Source organism: Marmota flaviventris, chromosome 16 (assembly GCF_047511675.1).
Source record: "Marmota flaviventris isolate mMarFla1 chromosome 16, mMarFla1.hap1, whole genome shotgun sequence".
NCBI classification, from domain to species: domain Eukaryota; kingdom Metazoa; phylum Chordata; class Mammalia; order Rodentia; family Sciuridae; genus Marmota; species Marmota flaviventris.
The window spans coordinates 73,661,169-73,684,013 of record NC_092513.1 but is presented as its reverse complement, the minus strand read 5'-3'; the positions used below and the strand labels follow the sequence as shown (position 1 = coordinate 73,684,013).

Sequence of the window (22,845 nt, the reverse complement as noted above, 5' to 3'; positions counted from 1 at the left end):
CTGGAAAGAAATGGCATCAGAGCCAGAGGATATTTTAGTTACAGACCCCGTCCCTCAGTCCCTATGAGAGATTCAGAGGGTGGCCTTCCTGCTATGGTCACTCCAGTGTCCTCCTAAACTGGCAGGCAGGGCCGTAGGGGGTGTTCACACACTGGTTATGGCATTTGGGGTTCAGGTGTCATAAAAAGAGCGAAGACGTTTCTGTACAGGAACGAGGAGTCTCTTAGGCCAATGGAGGCAAGTGAGAGGACGCATACAGTCCTTGTCTGATGGCTTAGCCCATGTGCAGGCCAAGCTGGCTTCTGCAGTGAGCATAGTGTCCTCTCTACTGAGGCCACACATGGGTGGGATTGTGGCCCAGAGCCAGCCTGCAAACAGATAGGGGGACAGGCCTGGAGATGTCATGTTTACTTTAGGGGAAATATTAAAAAATATACAAACTAGCAAATACTGCATCATCATGAGCCCCTGGGCGTATGACCCAGTCCCAGCAATGACTGGCTAATAGTCTGGCTCTGGACTATCTCGCAAAGACCATGTGTTAAAGTCTTGGTCCCCAGCCCATGGTGCAATGGGGATGTGGTGCAGCAAATGAGGCCTGGTGGGAGATTTGAGGTCACTGGTTGGGTGTGTGCCCTTGAAGGGGTGGTGGGACCCTGGTGCTTCTGGTCTCTCACATTCCAGCCACCATGAGGTGAGAACTTTGCTCCCTACCATGATAGGCTACCTTGCCATAGGCCCCAAAACAGAGGTCCACGCTGTCATGGACTGGAACCTCTAGAACTGTGAGCCTAGAGAAACCTCCTCTCTTCTTAAGTTGATTAGCTCAGGTCTCTTGTTATAGAACATTGTTATATACATTGCCCATGTCCCATCTGTTGTGGGCTGAATTGTCCTCCCAAATTCAATAGGTTGGCATCCCAACACCCTAGTACCTCAAAATGTGAACTATTTGGAGATAGGTTCTTTAAAGAGGTGATTAAGTTATAATAAGGCCATTAACATGGGCCCTGATCCAACTGACTAGTGTCCTTCTACGAAAAGATTCTGACCCACATATGAACAAAGCGACGACTGTGTGAAGACAGGGAGAAGATGGGCCTGGGCTCGACTCTGCGGGTAAGTGTGGCTGCTGGAGGGTGACAGTTTGTTGAGGTGTAAGTGCATATGATAAGCCATACACACTCACACTGGAGGAAACTTGAGCACCAAAGACACTGACCTTACCCTTTGTCTCCAAATGCTTCCTTCCTACCCATCATTCCCCAGCCCCGCTGGGCCCACCACTGTTCATCTCCCATCACAAGTGAGCTTGTCTTTTCCATCATTGTGCATGAATGGAACATGTGGCACGGATTCCTATTGTGTGGAGTTTCTTTCACGCAGATGTAATTCCCTTGAGATTGACCCAAGTTGTTGCTCAGGTCAGTGGGTCGTCCCTTCCCATTACTGGGTGGTATGGGGATGTAAGGCGACAGGGCTGTGTGCTCATGACCTTCCCTGCTGATGGACATTTCACTGTTTCCAATTCTTGACCCTCACGGACACATCCCATGTGAACCTGAGTATGCAAGAATCTGTGTGGACGTCTGTGTTCAACTCTGAGGTTAATGGCCACAAGTGGAAAGCCTAGGTCGCCTGGTATATGCTCAACTTTTCTTTGGTTATGCCAAATTGTTTCCCAAGCATGTGCACCATTTCCCATTCCCTCCAGTAGTGGCTGAGAGTTCCAGTCCCTCCCCATCCTCAGCAGCACTTGGTATGGCCGGCTTTTAAGTTGTACCCATTCCTGTGGGTGTGCGGTGGCGCCCCCTGTGGTCCAACTCTGCATCCTCCTCATGCTCATTCGCTACCTGTTGCATTGTCTTTGCTGAAGCATCTCTTTAAATATTCTTTGCCCATTTAACACATTGGCGATAGCATGGTAGCATTATTAGAGTCCGCCACATCCTGGATGTTATCACTCTTATAAAGTTATCACTTTTATAAAGCATATTGTGCTTTTAGGTTCTTGCTAATGAATCTGTGCCTAACTCAAGGTGACAAAGATCGTTTTCCTGTGTTTACTTTTGAAAGGTTTTACACTTTAGGGGTTTTTAATGGATCTACAATCCATTTTGACTTGATTTTTGTGTCTGGTGTGAAGTATGGATTGAGATTTATTATTATTATTATTGGGTTTTTGCATATGGATATCCAGTTGTTCCAGCACTGTGTGTGTGTGTGTGTGTGTGTGTGCGCGCACACGTGCATAGTACTGGCGATTGAACCCAGGATGCTCTACCAGTGAGCTACATCCCCAACCCTTTTTTAGAAATTTTTACTTTGAGACAGGATCTTGCCACGTTGCTCAGGCTGTGTCTAACTTGTAGTCCTCCTGCCTCAGCCTACCCCGTAGCTGGGATCACAGGTGTGCACCACTGCACCTGGCTTCTAGCACCATTTTTTAAATTATAAAAATAAAAAATTTATATAAACAGAAAATAGATTGGTGGTTCCCAGGGACTGGAGGGAAGGAGTGAGGTAGTCATTGTTTGATGATACAGCTCAGTTTGGGATGATGGAAAGTTCTGGGGATGGATGGTGGTGATGGCTGCCCACCAATCCTGAACCATAATGCCACTGAACCATACACTTAAAAATAGGTAGGTCAATTTTAGATTGTGTGTATATATTTTTTCTTCCACATTTTTTAGCGCTGCAGTATCATAATGCGGAAGGGTGGAATTTGTTGTTAAAGTTATTATATGTTTTTCTTCACAACATTTCCTTTGTGTTTTTGTTGAAATCCGGTGTCCTTATGTGTGGAGGTCATTTCTGGCCTCCCTAATCAGCTCCCTTGTGGATGCCATTTCTGTACAGTCTTATTTTTCAGTTGTCAGTGGACTTTATTTTATTTATTTATCTGTGGTGCTGAGAATTGAGCCCAGTGCCTCACAAGTTAGGCAAGTGCTCTACCACTGAGCCCCAGCCCCAGCCCTGCCGTGCAGTCTCCATCACTGTGACCTCAAAGTCAGGTAGTGCCCTCCTCCAGATTCTCTCTTCCTCAGTGTTTCCGGAGCTCTACTAGGTCTGCATTCTTCTGAGTTTTAAAACCAGCTTGCTGATTTCTTCAAAAGTGCCTGCTGGGAGCTGGGTTTGTTTTACATTGAATCTGTAGACAGTTTGCGGGGAGAATTGACATTTGAACAATGCTGAGTTTTCCAACCCGTGAAGTCAGCATGTCTCTTCATTTATTTAAATTTTTAAAAATTTCTCTTAGCTGTTTATCCCTAAATATTTCACACTCCTTGGTGTTATTATAAATGGTAATGCTGACTGGATGTGGTGCTGCATACCTGACATCCCAGCAATTTGGGAGACTAAGGCAAGAGGATCTCAAGTTCAAGCCAACCTGGGTAACTTAGTGAGATCATGCCTCAAAAATTAAAAAAAAAAATTAAAAAAGAAAAAGATATATGTAAAAGGGGAATGTAACTCAGTGGTAAAGTGCCCTAGGTTCAATTTCTAGTACCAAAAAAATTGTTTTTTAATTAAATATAGTAATTTTGATTATTTTTTCCATACTAGTAATTGAAACACGAGATGTTCTACCACTGAACTACATCTCCAGCCCTTTTTTCCCCTAATCTTTCCATATTTAGATATTACCCTTTTTTTGTTTTGTTTTAATTGGTTTTAATTTTTAAATACATGACAGCAGAATGCATCACAATTTTTATCACACATATAGAACAATTTCTCATACCTCTGTTTGTATATAAAGTATGTTCATCTCCAGCCCTTTTTATTTTCAGACAGGATCTTGCTAAGTTCCCCAGCTTGGCCTCAAACTTGTCATCCTCCTGCCTCAGCCTCTCTAATGACTGGGATTACAGTCATGTGCCACTGTGCCCAGTATATTGATTTTTGAAAGTTAAAACTCCCACTAATTCCTACAGCAAATCCCATTTAGTCATGAGGTATGGACCTTTTCATGTATCGTTGCTTCAATTTGCTAATATTTTGTTTAGAATTTTAAAATCTAGGTTTGTGAGGGACATTGGGCTCTGGGACTTGTCCCCCGACTTCACTCCCTTGAAATGTCTTTGTCATAGAATGAAGGCAGCAGAATTATCTGAAAGAGTTTATACAGAATTGGCATTGTTTCTTCTTTAAAGATATAGGGAATTCACCAAAGAAGCCATCCACACTTGGAGCTTTCTTTATGGAATTTTTAAAATGGAGTTATACTCAACATTAGGATTCATCTTGACATAATTATAAAATTATGGAATATAATTTGCTCTAATTCAGTCCCCAGTACTTTTGGTCCTTTCCTCCGTATCATCTACTCTACTGATCTATTTATTCATAGTTTTTTTTTTTTTAAATTAGTGTCTTGTAGCTTTACATGATGGTGAGATTCACTGTGGTACAGTCACATATGTATGTAACTGGGAAGTTAGGTCAGATTAGTTTCTGTCCTTCCATTATTGTGGGATGGTTTTTAACTACAAAATAAGTTTATTTCGGGCTGGGGTTGTGGCTCAGCGATAGAGCACTCACCTAGCACGTGCGAGTCCCTGGATTCGATCCTCAGCACCACATAATAAATAAATAAAAGTATTGTGTCCGACTATAACTAAAGGATAAATATTTTTTAAAATTTTATTTCATAGACATAGAGCTAATCAAATGATTAATTAGCTCATTAATCAAATGATCTGCTTCTTGACTAAGCTTTGGTAATTTGTGTCTTTAAAGTAATTCGCACATTTCATCTAAGCTCTCAAATTTATTGGCATGTGGTTCTCATAGTATTCCCTTCTAATTCTTTTTTAATATCTGTGGCCGGTCTTGATCTAGCCTCCCTTGTAATATGTATCCTTTTGCCTTCTCTCTTCTCCTGACCCATCTGACTAGTGGTTTTCAGTTTTATTATTTCTTCAGTGCCAATTTTTTTGTGTCATTGATATTCTTATTGTTTTTCTGTTCTATTGACTTTTACTGCCCAATATCGTCTGCTTTGGATTTCATTTCTCTTTGGCTAGCTTCTTAAAGTGGAAGATGAGGTCATCGACTGAACTTTCCTTCCTTTCCAAAATAGGCTCGTCATGCTATGAATCTCCTTTAGCACTATTCCAGACATTTGATAGTTTTTTTTCCCCATTTTCATTCAAACTTCTTTTTCTAATTTCTTTTTTGATTTCTTCTTCAAATCGTGGGTGTTATTTCATTTCCAAACATTCAAGTATTCTCCAGTGGAGTGTTATTGATTTCAAATTTAATCCCATTGTGGTCAGAGAACATTTTGTTTCTTGAATCCTTTAAAATTTATTGTCACTCATTTTTATTACCCAGAATATAGTCTATTTTGGTACACAAACTACGTGCATATGAAAAGAATGCATTCTGCTGTGGGTGGAACATTCTTGAAATTGTCAACCAGGCCAAGTTGGTTGACATCAAGTTTTCTATATTCCCAGTGATTATTTATTATGGTCACTTACGGGATAGATCTCCACCCAAGAAGGTCCAAAATGGGTTGAGGAAATAAGGGAGGGAGACCGAGTTGGGGCTTTCATAGTGGTCAGGGGTGAGGCACGTTGAGGTACCTGTGTGGGTCAGGGTAGGTGGTTGGGGACTCATGGTATGAAGTAGTTCATGGACTGGTGCCAAAGGAAAGAGCACGCAGGCTTTCTTCTCAGCTTGTTCGGATGTGGAACAGAAAGCCGGGCGGGGAGTGGGGTGGGGAGAGACAGACAGGTGGCTTAAAAGCTGTCAGTGGTCAAACAGCAAAATATTGGAACCAGACTCTTGTGTGTCTACTGGGGCTGTCAATCACTGAGATGGATATTGAAGTATAATTATGGTTTATTTTTCTTAGCAGTTCTATCAATTTTCCTCAGATATTTTTGAAGCTATTATTAAGTACACAAACATTTAGAATTGTATGTTTTCTTGATGAGTTGATCCTATTATCAATATGAAATGATCCTCTTTGCCCTGGTAATAAACTTTGCTCTGAAACCTACATAGTTTGACTTTAACGGAGCTACTTCATCTTTCCTTTGATTAATGTTAGGATAGTATATCTTTGTCCATGGTTTTACCTTATCCTGTATTCCTATATTTAAGGTATGCTTATTGGAGGCAGCCTATGTATACTTCAATTTACTGTTCATTAAGTCACATCTGACAATTTCTTCTTCTTTTTCTTTTTTTGGTTGGTACTGGGAATCTAATTCAGAGGTGCTTTATCACTGAGCCACATCTCCAGCCCTTTTTTTAAAAAAATGTTTTGAGACAGGGCCTTGCTAAGTTGCTGAACCTGGCCTTGAAGTTGAGATCCTCATGTCTCAGCCTCCTGAGTCGCTGGGATTACAAGGCATGCACCACTGTGCCAGGCTGACAACTTCTTTGAACTAAAGTCATTCTACCATTTATATACCATCACCAAATATAGTTAGGTTTAAGTCTATCCTCTTGCTATTTGATTTTTATTTATTTCATCTGTTCTTTGTTTTCCTTGTTCTTCTGTGTTCTGTGTGCTTGAGTTCTAACCAAGAACTCTGTATCCCTTGGCATTTGTCTGTCTGGCCAGTTCTTGTGCAGATGGCCTGGTGTGGTCACTCCTGGCCACTGTCCTCTGGAGTCCATGATTCTGATGTTTTTGGGCTGGAAGGGCTGCATGGGATCCATCTCATGAGCTTAAGAGGGGCCCAGGAAAGAAGGCAGCAGGTTTATTTCTATCTTTAATTTTTCTGCCACAAAGATGTCTTGATTCCTCTCCCACCGTCCCCCCAGGCTACTGACTTTAGTTTTAAAGTTAAGCATGTGCAAGTAGAAACAAGTATAGCTAGTTCCTACTTAAGAAATGGACCATGAGCAGAACTCTTTAATAAGCCATGCACTGTGCACTGAATGTTCGTATCCCCATCACTCATACATTGAAGCCCTAACCCTTCCTGTGAATCTCTCTGGAGACAGGGCCTAAATAAGGTTAAATGCAACCACAAGAGTGGGGCCCAATCTGATAAGATTGGTATCTTATAAGAAGAGAAGCAGAGCAGTCTCTCCATGCACCCAGAGCTCAAGCAGGCATGCAGCAAGATGGCAGCTACCCACATCAAGAGAAGAGCCCTCAAAATAAAACCTACCATTCGGTCAGCTTGGTCTTGGACTGCCCAGCCTCTGGAACTGTGAGAAATGAGTTTCTATTGTCTAAGCTAACCAGTCTATGGTATTTTGTTCAGCAGCCCAAGTTAACTAAAACACCATGTTCTTGTTTCCTAAAGAAACAACATAAGTCAAGACTGGGCTCTCATGTTAGGGCCTCAGACTGTGAGCTCCAGACACAATTGTGGCATTGTATGACCTTGGAATCCCCAGGAAATACTCACTTCCCCAAGAGTTGCTGGGTTTTCCCAAGTCCTAGAGAATTGACCAGCTCTTTAAGGAGATGCACTTTTAAATTCCAGGGGCTGGGCATTGTGTTGTGATGGATGCAACCTTTTGGGATGCTGGCAGTCACCCATGTGATGGCCGTCTCGGGGTCTCTAGCAGTGATGAAGCCTGGGGACTGCCAACGACTCCACGTCCATCACTGGAGGAAAACTAATGAACGTCAAGATGCAGTTTTGATGCATGGGACCCTAGAATTCTACCCCAGCCCTTGTGCCTGTGCCATTGGTGTGTGTGTGTGTGTGTGTGTGTGTGTGTGTGTGTATGTCCACCCTTCATGGAGTAATGTGAGCAAAGGGGACCCCAAGCCTGTGACTAGGAGGGAGAGCTTAGAGATGAGCCCCCAAAGTCCTGCAGAGGACAGGCTGTCAGGGCATGCCAGGCTCCTGGGAATGAGGACTTCCCTGTGTCTTCACCCCTGCGTTGGCATCACATGCCTGCCAAGGGGCTACCAGAAAGGAGAAGTTTGAAAAACCAAAGTCCTTTCTCCCCCAAAATATTTTTTATTCTTGCATTACATTTGTGTTTCCAATTGTGAATAAAAAATGCTTAGAAAGTGGTTACAAAACAGCGTGAACTGGACTCGAGGAGTGGGCTGGCCCTGAAGGTCTGTCACTTCTTCACTTAGACGATGCGTGGTGGGCCTGGCATCTGGGCTGGGTCAGTCAGGTTTTTCACTCTCAGGATCTAGAAAACAAAACCACCACAGCTCGTTACAGGCCTCTGAGGTGTTGGCCTTTTACTGAGGGCCAGGCCCTGATGCCCTTGAGTGTGGCTCTGCCCTGGGGCACCTGGCCCCACTCTCTGGGGGCTGCTGAATTGAAGGTGGAATGGCAAAGCTGGATTGGGGCCAGCCTGACAATGGTCATGCCCCGTGCAGAGTCCTGGTGGCGTGTGGTCTAGGTATCTTCCTGTGACTATCTAGGAACATGAAATGACCTCCCAAGCCCAGACAGGGCTTCCCAGTGCTGTTGAGCCCAAGCATCCAGGCGTGTTACCCTATGCATGGTCCAGGCCTGAGCCGTGGGGCTCTGCGCTGGGTCTGGGACAGGGCTTTCCTTGTCCCCTAAGCAGAGGCATGAGGCCTGGTGCTGTATCTCGGTGGGAACGCAGCAGGGCAGCACAGGCAATCCCCACTAATTGGAAGGGCCCAGAGATGCTGCAGACCTCAGTTGGTCAGGATCAGGCCCAACTGTGTCGCAAAGGAGGGGGAAAAAAGCCATTTAGCACAAGGCCACTGAGAGAGGGCCAGCTGAGACCACACAGGGCAGGTCTTCTCCCCAGGCCTATCAGGAAGGCTGGCACCCTCATGTAACCCATGGTACCTAGCCCCAAGCCTGTTCTCCATAAGCCCATGAGCCTGAAGCAGAGCCCCTGTCTGCCCTGAGTTCAGCCCACCAGGAAGAGAAATGGGGGCTTGGGACCACAGTCCATGAGCATGGCTTTCTGGGGCCAGCACCTATAGGACCTCTGTCTATACTTCTAAAGGTGACTCAGAAGCAGAGTGATGGTGGCCCAGCTAACAGCTTGATCCAGGCCTAGGGCCAGCAGAGCCCAGTGACCTCAGGGCCCAGGCTGCATCAGGCAGGAGCAGTGCTAGGGGCAGCTGACCCCGCTGGGGGCCTTGCTCTCAGTCTCCCAACTGCATCAGCACCCTCCTCCAGAGCTTGGGCAGGGGGGCTTCAGGCTCAAGGCAGAGCCCAGGTCAGGCCCTCCTGGGCCACCTGTCCCTGCCCTCTCTATGACCAGTTTGGCCTGTGTGTGGACAGAGGGTAAGAAACAGATGTGTTTCACAGTGTTTTCAAGCAAAAATGTTTATTTTTGTCCTTCACATGTACAAGCTCTTGGGGATCCCGTGCCACCACTGTCGTTGTAGGAGGAAAGGACTCAGGCGCGAGGGAGGGGGATGGGTGGGAGGGCGGTGGAGGGCAGCCTCCACTTCACTAAGAGGCCCATGCGATTCTCGGACCAGACACAGAGAACAGAAATCTCCAACTGCGGTGTTATGTCCGGGCAGAAGATTCTGCACAGTCCCCTAGGAAATTCAGATCTAACTGAATTGATGGAATGGTATATTAAACCAAGATAATCCAGCTGGTTCTAATAAGAACAGCAGAACTGCACGATTCACATGGGGCAGCTCCAGGCAGCCTGTCTTCCAGCAGAAAGTGGAAAATGTCTGCCCAGGGGACGCGGGGGGCTTTCACCTCCCACCTGGGAGTCCCACTGAAACCTCCAGAGGAGGCTCCCCTGAGCAGGCTGGACTCGGGCTGTCCTGGAGAGGGATTTGGAGGTCAGAGTGGACAGATCACAGCCTCCATGAAAATCATGGAAAAGGAAAGAAAAGTGGGCGGGGAAGCCCTGAGCCGAGGGGTGGTGGTTGCCCTCTGTAGGTAGGACAGCCTGCAGGCTACCAGGGCATTTGCTCAGTTAGTGTTTTCTGGCAGGTTCCTTGTGGTCAAGGTTGCTGACATTCCTTACTGAGAGACCAGCTTCCAGGAACATACCCTGCCTGACCGTCCCTCTGTCACTGAATGAGCCCAGGGAGACTTCCCGCTACAGAGGACCTATCATTTGCAGCTCCTCAATATTCAAGGTCATTAATTCAATTTTCTTATAAAAAAAGGAATTTACAACAGAAAACTAAAGGCTTCTGCTTCAGCTTCTTAAGCCAGTCATATGTCTTCATCTGAACACGGTAGCGATCTCAGAAGCCAAAGGTAAATGAAATACACTTTTTTTGATAAATGGGTTTCCCCCCAACATCTCTTCCATCAGGGAAGGGAAGACGGGAATCCAAGGCACTGCACTTCTGTAGGGCGAAGGCGGATCTCTAACCTTCAGCTCAGGGACAGACAGTGTGGGTGTGAACACGGTGAGTGCAGCCCGTGGGGACCTAAGAGCGAATGGGGTCTGAAGCAGTGGGGAAGAGAGTCCTGCCACCCACGAGTGCCCCCTGGAGGCTGGGCCTGTGCCCACAGTGGTGGGGGCACCCAGAGGCCAAAACACAACAGGATTCCTCCAAGGGTCCAGAGTGCTCCACCTGGCCAGTGGCCGGGCAGAGGGCTAAGTGATGTGCAGCCAGGGGCCAGGTGTGCCGACAGCAGGTGGCCCCAGGAACACTGGCAGCACAGGCACCTGGGCAGGGCTCCAGCTGCCCCAAGCCCCCGGCGGGCCCCTCTGGGCTGCCCAAGGCCCCCAGGACACTGGAGCTGGAAGCAGGCCTCCATACTGACCCAGAGGCAGTGCACAGGGTGGGGCTGGAAGGCTGGAGTGGGCAGTACCTGGTGTGGGCACAGGCAAGACCGGGGCGGCTCCAGGGATGGCCGTGGTGCACAGAGGGCCGGGCACTGGGGCCAGACACGGCGTCCCCATTCCTGCTCGAGGTGTGGCCATCTAAAGAAGACAAGAAGAGGGAGGTGCACGGGGCTGGGATCAGCTGCATTCCTCTGGTGGCCTGGTGGTTCCTGAAGTGTCTCAGTCCTAGGAAAGAGCGATCCCTGGGCTTGCCATGGATGGGCACCCTCTAAAGATGACACCAGAATGACAGAATGACAAGGGCTGGGAAGCAGCTGCTCTCCCTCCTCACTTCCCAAGGCTGCATCCTGGCCATCTCCGGGACACAAGCTCTGGTTGTCCATGGGCCACAGTGGGCCTTGGAGTAGAACCCACGGGCCCGCAAGCCCTAAGGGCACATAAGCAATGCACACTCTCCCAACCAGTGGGTACCATGGTGTCCCACCAGACTGGTCAGTGATGTTACCAGAAACTAGAACAGCCCAGGAGCTGTGCGGGAGCAGGCACTCCAGTGGGCGCGGGGGCAGAACAAGTGTGCGGGAGGGTTGGCGAGGGCAGTCCTCTGCACTCTCTGTCCAGGGTAGAAGGCTTAAAAGACAGGGACAGGAGCCGCTGGCACCCTAAGACCAACACCTTGTGAGACAGAAACCCGGCAAGACTATCTCAAAAAAGGAGATCCAGGGTGAACAGCCTTTATATCCTAACCAAAAAGCTAACAAATTGAATAAATCAACTGTTTTATATGACAAAACATCATAACCAGGTGGGGAATGCCAGACCACTGACCCACTGGGACTCACTCCACCTCAGTCCAGTAGAACCCAAGGGAAGGGCTGAAGATTGCAGCTTAGTGGCAGAGCGCTCACAGGGCATGCCTGAGGCCCTGGGTTCCATCCTCAGCATGAAAAACCAAACCCAAACAACAGACAAACACCAAAATCAAACCAACTGGATGGTCTCCACGGACGCGGAGGGTACCACCACCTTCCACATGCCTTTGGGAGGTCTGCTCAGCAACCTGCGAGGAGCCCCTATGGAACTGGAGCCAAGTCCTGCTGCTGGTTTAATGCTGACTGCTTCCTGCAAGTCCCCCATGCTTGGCTTGGGGGGCGTGCCCAGTCAAGGCAAGAAAAAGGAAAACTATCTTATCTGCAGATGACAAGATTGTGTACACAGAAAACCCACAAGAATAGCCAAACCAACTTCTCCAACTAATAAGCAAATCCAGCAAGACTGCAGGCTACCGGGTACAAAAAGCAACCATATTTCTACACACGAGCAAGACACAACTCGAACATGAAATTTAAAGAACAATGCAATTTCTAACAGCATTGCAAATATCAGCTACCCTGGGATAAATCTAATGAGAGATGTATAATATCTTCACACTGAAGAGAAATTTTAAAAAGATGTAAATAAATAGCTGCCAAGTTTACTCAACATGTTTATTATGTCAAATCTCACCAAGTTGATCAACAGACTTGTACACTTCCAACCAAAACCCCAGTGGGTTATTTAAAGCATACATTCAAACATTAAGGATCAAAGAAAATCAAGACATCTTAAAGAAGATCAACACTGGAGGTCTTGTCCTACCATCCATTATACTTACTATAAAGTTAAAATTCAATAAGAGAGTGTAGTACTGCCATAAAGGCAAGAAAATTGTTAAAGGGAGCAAAAGCACAAGTTCGGCAAAGGACCTACACATATATGGCATTTTGACAAATGTCTGCAATTCCATCTGGAAAGAAAAGTGCTAAATCAGCAGATAGGCATGTAGGAAAACACACAGATTGACACATTCCAGCTGGGTACAGTGGCACAAATCTGGAATTCCAGTAGCTCAGGAGGCTAAGGCAGGAGGATTGCAGATTCAAAGCCAGCCTCAACAACAATAGTGAGGCCCTGAGCAACTTAGTGAGGCCTTGCTTGTCTCAAAATTAAAAAAAAAAAAATTTTTTTTAAAATGGTCTAGGGGTGCTGGGGTTGTGGCTCAGTGGTAGAGTGCTCACCTAGCATGCATGAGGCACTGGGTTCAATCCTCAGCACCACATAAAAATAAAATAAAGATATCATGTCCACCTATAACTAAAAAATAAATATTTTTTAAAACATGGGCTGGGGATGTGGCTCAGGGTTAAGTGCCCTGAGTTCAATCCCTGGTACCAAACCAAACCAAACCAAACAAAAATACACTTGTGATTTTTAATGACTCACAAGCCTACATGCAACAGCTAAAACTATGAAGCTTCTAGAAAAAAAATTAAAACTTCCACTTCACTTTGGCCAAAACAAATTGAAAAAAAAAAAAAAAAAAAACCAACCACCTATATTGGCAGAACAAATCCACAACATGTATGACAAAAGATATAATGAACTCCCACAAATCAATAAAAAAGAAAAGCAAGTAAATGTTTAAGTGGTTAATAACCTTGACTTTACAGAAAATAGCTGCTAAGACTATGAAAAGGTACTCAAGGGGAAATTAAAATGATAATGAGAAAGCTACTGTTATGCCTCAAATTCTTTTTGCAAATAAATTTTTAAATACAATGTCCTACATATATAATATTTAAATACACAAAAGAAAAGACCAAGGCACTATAGAGAAAAATTAGGGAAAAGAGAAAGCAGAAACCATAAATTATAATGTGAAGAAGATTACAAGATTGAGAATTTTGTCGGAATTGGAAATTTTTTAAAAAAATGAAATAGCAGGTGTGTGTGTGTGTGTGTGTGTGTGTGTGTGTGTGTGTGTGTATGTGTGGGTCTGGGTGGAAGCAAATAGAAGCTCTTCAATGGAAAGAGGCAATAACCAAAATTAAAAGCTCAATAGATAGGTTTACTAGTTTAGGCACAAAGGGAAATTTAATGAGCTAAAAGAAAAGAAATCAGGAAACAATGTTCCACTCAGAAGAAAAAAATTAACTGATGGAAACTGTCCCTGAGGAGGTTGAACTCACCAGACAAAGACTTTAAATGAACTATATTAAATATGTTGAAAGAGATAAAGGAAACCACTGGCAGAGAACTGAAGGAAACAGGAAAATTATATGTAAACAAAATGAGTATATCAACAGATAGAAATTATAAAAGGACTTAAATAGAAATATAATAGCTAAAGAGCATAAATGAAATTTTAAAATTCACTAGAGAGGCAGAACAGAATTTGAGGTAGAGAAAAAAGAGCCATCAAGCTTGAGATACTGCCATTGAAATGACCAGGTTTAAGGAACATAAACAGAAAAAGAATGAAGAAAAGTGAACAGAGCCTAAGAGGTCTTAAGGGGAGCTCCACTAAGTGGACCAATTACTGCCTTAGGGGAGTCACAGAAGAAGAGAGAAAGAGGTGTGCAAAAACCATATTTGAAGAAGTAATAGCCCAAAAAACTCCCAAATTGCAAAGACATGAATCTACACATCTCAAAAGCTCATGAACTCCAAGCAGGACAAATTAGAGAGATCCACACTGAGATACAGTCAAATTATCAAAAGCCAAAGAGAAATAGAAAATCTTGAAAGCAGCAAGAGAGAAGTGAAGTGTCTCTTATGAGGGATCCTCAATAAGCCTGACAGTTGGTTTCTTAACAGAAACCCCCGGGGGTCAGACACAGAGGGATGATGTATTTAGTGCAGGAAGAACAAACTGTCATCCAAGAAGTCTACATCCAGAAAAACAATCCTTCACTAGTAAAAGAGAAATTAAGCCTTCTGGAAAAACAAAAGCTAATAAATGTTGTTACTAATAGATATTTCCCACAAGAAATACAAAAGGGAGTCCTCTAAGCTAAAATGAAGTGACAATAGACAGTAACGCAAAGCCTTAGGAAGAAATAGTCACATAAGACAATAAATGAGTATTATTATATTTTTAGTTTCTCTCCTCTTTTCCCCATATGAGTTAAAAAGCAAATACATCATACAATAGTTACAAATTGATTTTAATGGGCATATGATGTATTAGATACAGTCTATACAAAAACAATATAAAGGGCAAGAGATGGAGATGTCAGAAGCAGAGTTAGTAGGCTACTGAAACCAATTTGACATTATCCTTTTTTTTTTTTTTTTTGGTACAGGGGATTGAACTCAGGGGCACTCGACCCCTGAGCCACATTCCCAGTCCTATTTTGTATTTTATTTAGTGACAGGGTCTCACTGAGTTGCTTAGCGCCTTGCTTTTGCTGAGGCTGGCTTTGAACTTGCAATACTCCTGCCTCGGCCTCCAGAGCTGCTGGAATTATAGGCATGCACCAACACACCCTGCTAATTTGGCATTATTCAAATTAGGTTGTAAGGGCTGGGGAAGTAGTTCAGTGGTAGAGCACTTGCCTAGCATGTGTGAAACACTGGGTTGAATTCTCAGCATCATATAAATAAACCAAAAAAAAAAAAAAAAAGGTCCACTGACACCTAAAAAAAACATTTTTAAAAAATGGGTTGTAATAAGGTCAAGATGCTAATTGAAAACCCTAAGGTAGCCACTAAGAAAATAAAATATATAGAGACAGATAAACAGGAAGGGAATAAAAATGGTATACAACAACAACAAACCATTAACTTTTTAAAAGGGCACCAATGGAAGATTAAAGAGTGAAAACCTATAGACATCCAGAAAACAAGTAGTTAGAAGGTGAACTCTTATTTATATTTACTTTAAATGCAAAAGGATTAAATCTACAATGAACAAGAAGACATTGGCAGAATGAATAAAAGGCCATGGCAAGTTTATACCTGCCTATGAAAGACTCACTTTAGATATAAAGACACAAAGAAGCTGAGAGTAAAGGGATAGAGAAAGACAAGCTGCACATAGGATCACCAGGTGATGTAGCTCTTCCACCTCGGGGTACACACTCCAAAGAACTGAAAGCAGGGAGTACACTGTGTATACCAGTGTTCTCAGTAGCATTAAATAACTCATGTGTCCATCACTTAATGAATGTATGAACATTATGTGGCGTACCCATAAAATGAAATAGTATTAACAAAAAAGGGGAATGAAGTTCAAGAGATTAAAGAAGACATAAAATTAGAAAGAAATCCCATGTTCAAGAATTGTAAGACTGGGGCTGGGCTGTGGCTCAGTGGTAGAGTGCTTGCCTAGCATGTGTGAGGCACTGAGTTCGATTCTCAGCACCACTAAATAAAATAAAGGTCCATTGACAACTAAAAAATATTTAAAAAAAAAGAATTGTAAGATAGTGTTCTTAAAATGTTAAAATGTAATGACAAGCGTAATAATAAGCCAATTCAGTGAGGAAATGAAAGTCTTTTCAAACATGCTCCAGGGAAAATGATCTCCATGTGCAAAATGATGAAGCTGGATCCTTACCTAATACCATAGCCAAAAATTAACTCACATGGAGCAAAGATCTAAATGTAAATTTGAAACTAAAAAACTCTTAGGAGAAATCATGAAGGGAAAACTTCGTGATGTTAAATGTGATGATGATTTCTTAGATATGTCCCCAAAGGTAACAGGAAACAAAAGAAAAAAAAAAAGACAAATGTAAAAACTTCTATGTATTAAAAGATACTATCAACAGAGTAAAAAGAAAAGGGACAGAATGGGAGAAAATATTTGCAAATCTCCTATCTCATAGGGAATTAATGTCCAGAATACATGGATGATTCTTAAAACTATAACAAGAAACCAAACCACCCCATTTGAAAATGAGCAAAGGATTCAAATAGACATTTCTCCAAAGAAGATGTTATGAATGGCTATTAAGCACAGAAATAGATGCAAAACCACAAGATACCACCTCTCAGGAAGACCACTATCAAAACCAAACAAACAGAAAATAATTACTGTTGGTTGAGATGTGGGAAAACGGAATCCTTCTGCACTGTTGCTGGGAATGTAAAATAGTGTAGCTGCTGTTGAAAACAGTATGGAGGCTCCTCAAAAAATTAAAAATAGAGTTACCATATGATCCAGCAATTCTCCTTTTGGGTATATACTTGAAAAAATCAAAAGCAGGGATCAGAAGGGGTATTTGTTCACCCCAGCATTATTCACAATAGCTAACATGCAGAAGCAATGGCAGTGCTTGGATGAATGGACAGACAAAAAGGAAGGAAATTGAGACACATGCTACACTACTGATGACCCTTGAGAACGTCATGCTAGGTGAAATAAGCCAGTTAGACAAATGCTGTATGATTCCACTCACAGGAGCTACCTAGAGGAGTCAACAGACAAAAAGCAGAAAGGTAGTTTCCAGGGGTAGGGAAGGGAGCAACGAAGAGCTATTGTTTAATAGGGACAGAATTTCCGTTTTGGAAGATGAAAAGAATTCTGGAGATGAAAGATGATAGTGATGGTTGCACCACTGAAGTGTGTACTTAAAAATGTTTAAGTTGGAAGGGCTGGGGTTGTGGCTCAGAGGGAGAGCGCTCACCTAGCATGCGTGGGCCATTGGGTTTGATCCTCAGCACTACCTAAAAATGGAATAAAGGTATTGTGTCCACCTACAACTAAAAAATAAATGTTTAAAAAAATGTTTAAGATGGTCAATTTTATGTTACGTGAGCTTTGCCACAATACAATAATGGGGAAAAAAGGGATGGAGTTCTGATATATGCCACAGTGCAGATGGACCTTGAAAGTGTGCTAAGTGAAATAAGCCAGTCACCAAAGACCACGTATTGTATGATTCCACTCATGGAAGGTCCCAAACATAGTCAAACTCAGAAACTAGAAAGGCAGGTGCCAGGGACCGGGGAGAGGAAATGGGGAGTTAGGGTTCCAATGGGGACAGAATTTCTGTTTGAGAAGATGGAAATGTTCTGTGGATGGAAGGCGACATTGTACAACAATATGAATGGACTTAATGCCACTGAAACCCTTCATCCACTTGAAAATGGTAAAAGTGGTAGATTTTATGTTAAATATATTTTATCACAATTTTAAAAAAACTTATTAAGAATGCTGAGTGTCTGACCAGCAGGATTAGCTGATGTGACTGGAGTCCAGAGCTGGGCCTGCTCAGGCTCAGGTGCAGACCCCTCCAGGCCCTGGAACCTATTCAGAATCACCCACTTTGTCCTAGAATGTGATTCCACAAAAAATGGATTAGAGGGGTGGAACTGATAGAGAGCCTGGTCCCAAGGGCTTTGCTGCCATTCAGAAAAGAAATAAGGGTAGTGCAGCTTGGGGGGGTGTGGATGTGGAGAGGGAAAGAAACAGATCCAGCTCAAGTGTACGAGGGACAGAGACAAAGGTTGACAACGTGGATCAAACGCAAGTCTCAGAAAACTTCAAAGAACTGGAAGCACATCTCAGAGCATAGCTAAACTAGAAAAGACTGGCAAGAAGGTTGTTAGAAAATAATTACCCACACTTAGATCACAGTGGAAATGAGAAACTATTTTGGAATGAAGGTTAGTGAAAATGGTACATATCAAAACTTTAGGGATGCAGCCAAACCATTAGAGGGAATTTTTATAGCCTTGGATGCCTACATTATCAAAGGAAGGCTAGAAATCAACAAACTATACATCTTAAGATTTCTAGAATGGAATAAGGCCAGAGACAGAAATAAAAAATAATGTATAAGGAAGAAATCAATGAAGCTTGTAATAACGAATAACATCAAAGATAAAATGAGCTCTCTAAGGAGATAAGGAAAGAGGAAAGAGAAGGAGGAGGCAGAGAGAGAGAGAGAGAGAGAGAGAGAGAGAGAGAGAGAGAGATCGCACAAGAGCAAGCAGAAATCACCGATATCAGGAATTAAAAACAGGGCATCACTGTAAATCTTGCAAACTGTAAAAACAACAGATATTATCAGCAATTCCATGGCAATTGATTTGAAAATTTAGATAAATTTAGTGGAAAGGTAGAAATTTGCCAGGAAAGCAAGACTGCCAAGAAGAAATAGAAAATCTAAATGGCATTAAAACTGTAGAAAACCCTGGATCCGTAACACAAACCTCACCCTCAAAGGATGGACAGATATGTGGTAAATACAGCAAAATGTCAATCAGAGTGTGAGTGGTGGCAGGTGGGCGTTCACCACAGACTTTACAATGGTTCTGTGTGTTTAAATTTTTTCAAAGCACAGGTTCCTAGAGGGGTGTTTCCTACACTAAAACAGCAACAAAATACTGCAGCCCAAACATTTAAGGTCGAAATAACACCAACCTTAACAAACTCCTCGCAAAAACTGGAAGAGAGGAAATCCTCCTCCCACTAGTCCTCACCCCAAGATGTATCACATGCCAAGACCTCAGAGAGTGACTCCATGCCCTGCCCCAAGTCGGCCTGGGTGCATGTGAGCTAAGGTCTAATGCTGGCTGTCACTCAAGGATGGTGTGCATGCTTGCCCCCTCCTCCAGCCTGGGATGGGCAGAATGCAGGTGGAGGTCAGGCTGCTGAGGTGAGGCCACACCCACCAGCTCTAGGCTGGGGGCAGGGGGCTTAGGCTGGCCAGGCTGGGGCGCAGGAGTCCGGCCCCAGCCCAGCCTGTCCCTTCCACGTGTGACCACAGCGCCACAGGCCAGTCACTTACCTCCTGACCCGTAAAAGGGGAAGCCTAACTTCTGGCTCACAAGAGCCAAGTGCTTAACACGATGCGCATCTGACACACAGGGTGCTAGCACCTACTAGGCGCGGCTGCCATCGCCCTGTCACACGCCCTGCCCCGGGAGGGCCCGCACCAGCCCTGCACTCACAGCCCGCGCCTCGCCGGGGGCCTCCATGTCCTGCAGCTTCTGCGTCTGCTTCAACTGGTTGAGCGTCGGCTTCAGTTGCGCCGCCCCCGCCGTCTTGCTCGTCCACTGGTCCACCAGTTTGTGCAGGTCGTCCGTGAAGGTGCCTTTCTTGTTGTTGCTGTTGTTGACCTGCGCCTGGACGTGCAGGGTGGACTGGGGACCCGGCTCGGGGCCTGGGGCCAGGCTGCTGGTGGAGGACCCTGGGGAGTCACACACAGGCCAGGATTGGTGACGCCACACACACGCCCAGCACCACTGGGGGGGCTGGCTGCAATCACTCTTACGTGAAGGCCCAGGCAACGGCCTCACTTCAGTCGGGCAACACCTTGCTTCAAGAGGCGGTCTGGATCAAGGGGCCTCGCTGCCCAGTTTTGGACATGGTGGGGCCATTCCATAAATTGAGGGACCTGGCTGAGACAGGCAGCCGTCACCAATCCCATAAGCCAGGCCAGGGGACAGGCCCCCGCAAAGCTGGCAGCCTCCACTCAGAGGTTACTCTGTGACCACCGATGCCCATCCCACTAGGCTCACATGTGAGAGTGTGGGAAATTCCTAGCACAACCAGACACGTGAGCTTTAGTGTCACAGGAGCTAGGGTCACAGAAGCTAGGGTCAGATTCTTGGGCTCCTGGCCTCAGTGTCCTCAGTGTAACAGGAGGACACAGGGTGGAGGCTGGAAGACTTGGCAGAAGGCCGGGCATCTGTATCCATTGCCACCCTAAAGCGACCCCTACACAGGCCGCATTTTTTGCATTCCTGTGAATTTTAATGGTTTGGTTGTTTGGAATTAAAAAAAAAAGAAATGGTATCTTTCCTTACCAGAGCATTTGAAGAAGGGAGGAATAAAAGGCACTAATACCCAGAGCTCCCTGACACGGGTGCCCCATGCTCCAAGCCACAGTCGGGGTGATGCTATGAGCCAGGGGGAACCAGGAGCCTCTCTGCTAACCAGAGAGCTTGGCTACTTCCTGGGAAGATTTTTTTTTTTTTTTAAAGATTATCAATGTTGGACTTTTTAAGTTTTTAAACTTTCGCCTCCCTTTTCCCCCCTTCACACATAATTTCTAGTTGGCAACTTCCGGTAAGCCAATTTAAAAATCTTTCTGTGCTATAAAATAAAACAACCCCTCTCCCCCACCAAAAAAAAAAAAAAAATAGGTAATGACCATCTCTTCAAACAAGCTGTTCCGAAATACAGTGTACTTTAGTGGCTAGCAATGACAGAGCACGGACACAAACAGTCGAAAATTAGTGATGAGATTTCACACACATGAAGCTATTTCTACATGAAAATTTCAGCCAGAAGAGATGAAAGAAAACTTAAAAAAAATAAAATAAAAAAGGAGAAGGGGAGAGAGAGATAGAGATAGAGATAGAGAGAGAGAGAGAGAGAGGTGTGAGTGGCCCAGGTAGACGAATACCCATTCAGTCCTGGTATCTCTCCTCGGGGGAGCACTCATCTTTAGCACTTCAAGGAAATACTGATTCCTACGGTTTTGGAAAAGGAGCCAATCAATGATGGGTAATTTGTGGACATTCTGGAGAAGGACAAGCCTGTTAGATGTGAACTGGCGAGACTGCACAAGCTCTAGGAGCCATGGAGACACGCAGGGGAGCCGAGGGCAGCTATCCTGCCAGGCAGAAGCCAAGCGGGGGCCCGGCGGGGCGGGCACAGAGCAGGCCTCGCCTCCCGGCCGCGGGACACCTGGATGCGCACTAGCCACAGTAAAGCCCATGCGATGAGGAGGGGACAAAGGGGGTAAAAAACCCGGATAATTACTACTGCTGTGTTCTTTGCCTAGGCAGAGGCGCTTCAGGGCTGACCCTGTAAGGGAAAAACAAACGACACAAGACCACAGGGTTAGGCAGAACAGCACACACCGGTCACGCCACCACACTTAAGCCAAAGTCGTCAGTGTGCAGGGAGGGACAGACACAGGCAGCAGTTCAGAGAGGAGGGCCGACCCGGCCTGGGGCCTGGGGGTGGCACCCCCGGGGTTAGTGTGCAGGCTCTCACGGGCTTCACCGAGGAGGCAGAGGTGCCAGAGCAAGCCCCCAAGCTTCAGGGAGAAGTGTTTGTCTCTAGAAGCATATTCCAGAAAAAGAAAATGCCAAGGAAAAAAAAAAGAGAGAGAGAGGGAGAGAGAGAAAAAAGGAAAAAGAAAAAAAAAGAAAAAGAAAAAAAAAAAAACCCAACAAAGCACACCGCTTGGCTTTCTTTCAGTCACCAGGCTTTCGGGAGCCTCACGGGTCGAGGCAGGAAAACCCGCTAAAAGTCAGCCATGGGGTCCGCAAATGGAGCTGGGCACAGCCTGGGCTAACTGGCCACTGAAGCCATTGAAGGTTTTCCAAGTGCAAAAAGATACATTGTTTCGCAGGTTTGAGGCACTTCCTGATCCCAGAGGGCTGCCCTGGATGAGGCCGGATGGGCATCAAGTAGGAAAGGAGGAGGGTCTCCGTGTCAGGGCTGACCCTGACTTGGGAGGACACTGTTGCCTTTTTTCTAAGTCCACTCCCCAAGTGGCAGGGTGAGGCCTTGTTTTTGGACCACCACCAAGTGGATCTGGCCCCACTGTCTGGTGCTGGTCAGGCAGGCATCACAACTGAATGTCCGGCAGGGCCTGGCGGGGTGGGGGCACCTGGGGCTGGCCCAGGAGCTATGCCAGGAGGTGCTGCCATTATGGCTTATCCCACAGTGTCCCAGGGAACTGGGACTGGCCAGGATGAGCTCAGACTTCCCCAAGGTCACTTGACACAGCCATGCTAACAGAGAGGATCGACACTCCAGCCTGTAGGACCCCCCTTGCCAAAGCTCACACCCCTCCCCTTCAGGGACACCCTCCTCACAAAGGCCTGCTTAGCGCTGTTTCCCAAGACTCTAGAATATCCAGGGACTGCAACTACTGGCAACCTCAGACTTCCTTCTAAAGAAGGCTGCACCTTTTACTTTAAGGGACAGCAGGCAAATGTCAGCCGGGCTCCCAGGCCTGAGCCCAGCCCGGGCTTTGTGTGTTGGGCCTGGCAACTTGGCTCAAATGCACTTGACTTGATTCTTTTAGTCCATTCTGTGTGGTCTCTGCGGGAAAAGGGGGTAGGTGCTTTGCTGGAGTCCCCACTGTTCAGACGAGAAGGAGAGAGGTGAGCAGGGGGTCCAGACAGATCCCCTCTGGAGGAGGGAGCATTTTCAGAGGCAAAAGGGCTGTTTCCTAAGTGAGGGAGAGAACCTGAGGTCTGTAGCTGCTGGCTGGGCTCAAACCCAAAATGCAGGGTTCGATCAACAAATCACCAATGTCCCCTAGGGTTCTGTGTGGGGTTGTAGCTCTGTGTAGGCTGCAACCATCCAGACAGCCTAAGACAGAGGGATATGTCACATCTGGACCC

At 45.3% G+C, this 22,845-nt stretch overlaps 1 protein-coding gene across 1 annotated transcript in view; it reads right to left on the bottom strand.

The window, feature by feature from the left end:
- Positions 1–7,968: 7,968 nt before the first annotated feature.
- The window catches only part of Wnk2 (WNK lysine deficient protein kinase 2), a 119,688-nt gene continuing 104,811 nt past the window's right edge, over positions 7,969–22,845 (bottom strand). The window contains 4 exon segments of the mRNA XM_027950983.2: positions 7,969–8,133; positions 10,731–10,842; positions 19,426–19,664; positions 21,245–21,289. Of these exon segments, the coding sequence (XP_027806784.2) occupies positions 8,108–8,133; positions 10,731–10,842; positions 19,426–19,664; positions 21,245–21,289 (422 nt within the window). The 3' untranslated portion in view covers positions 7,969–8,107.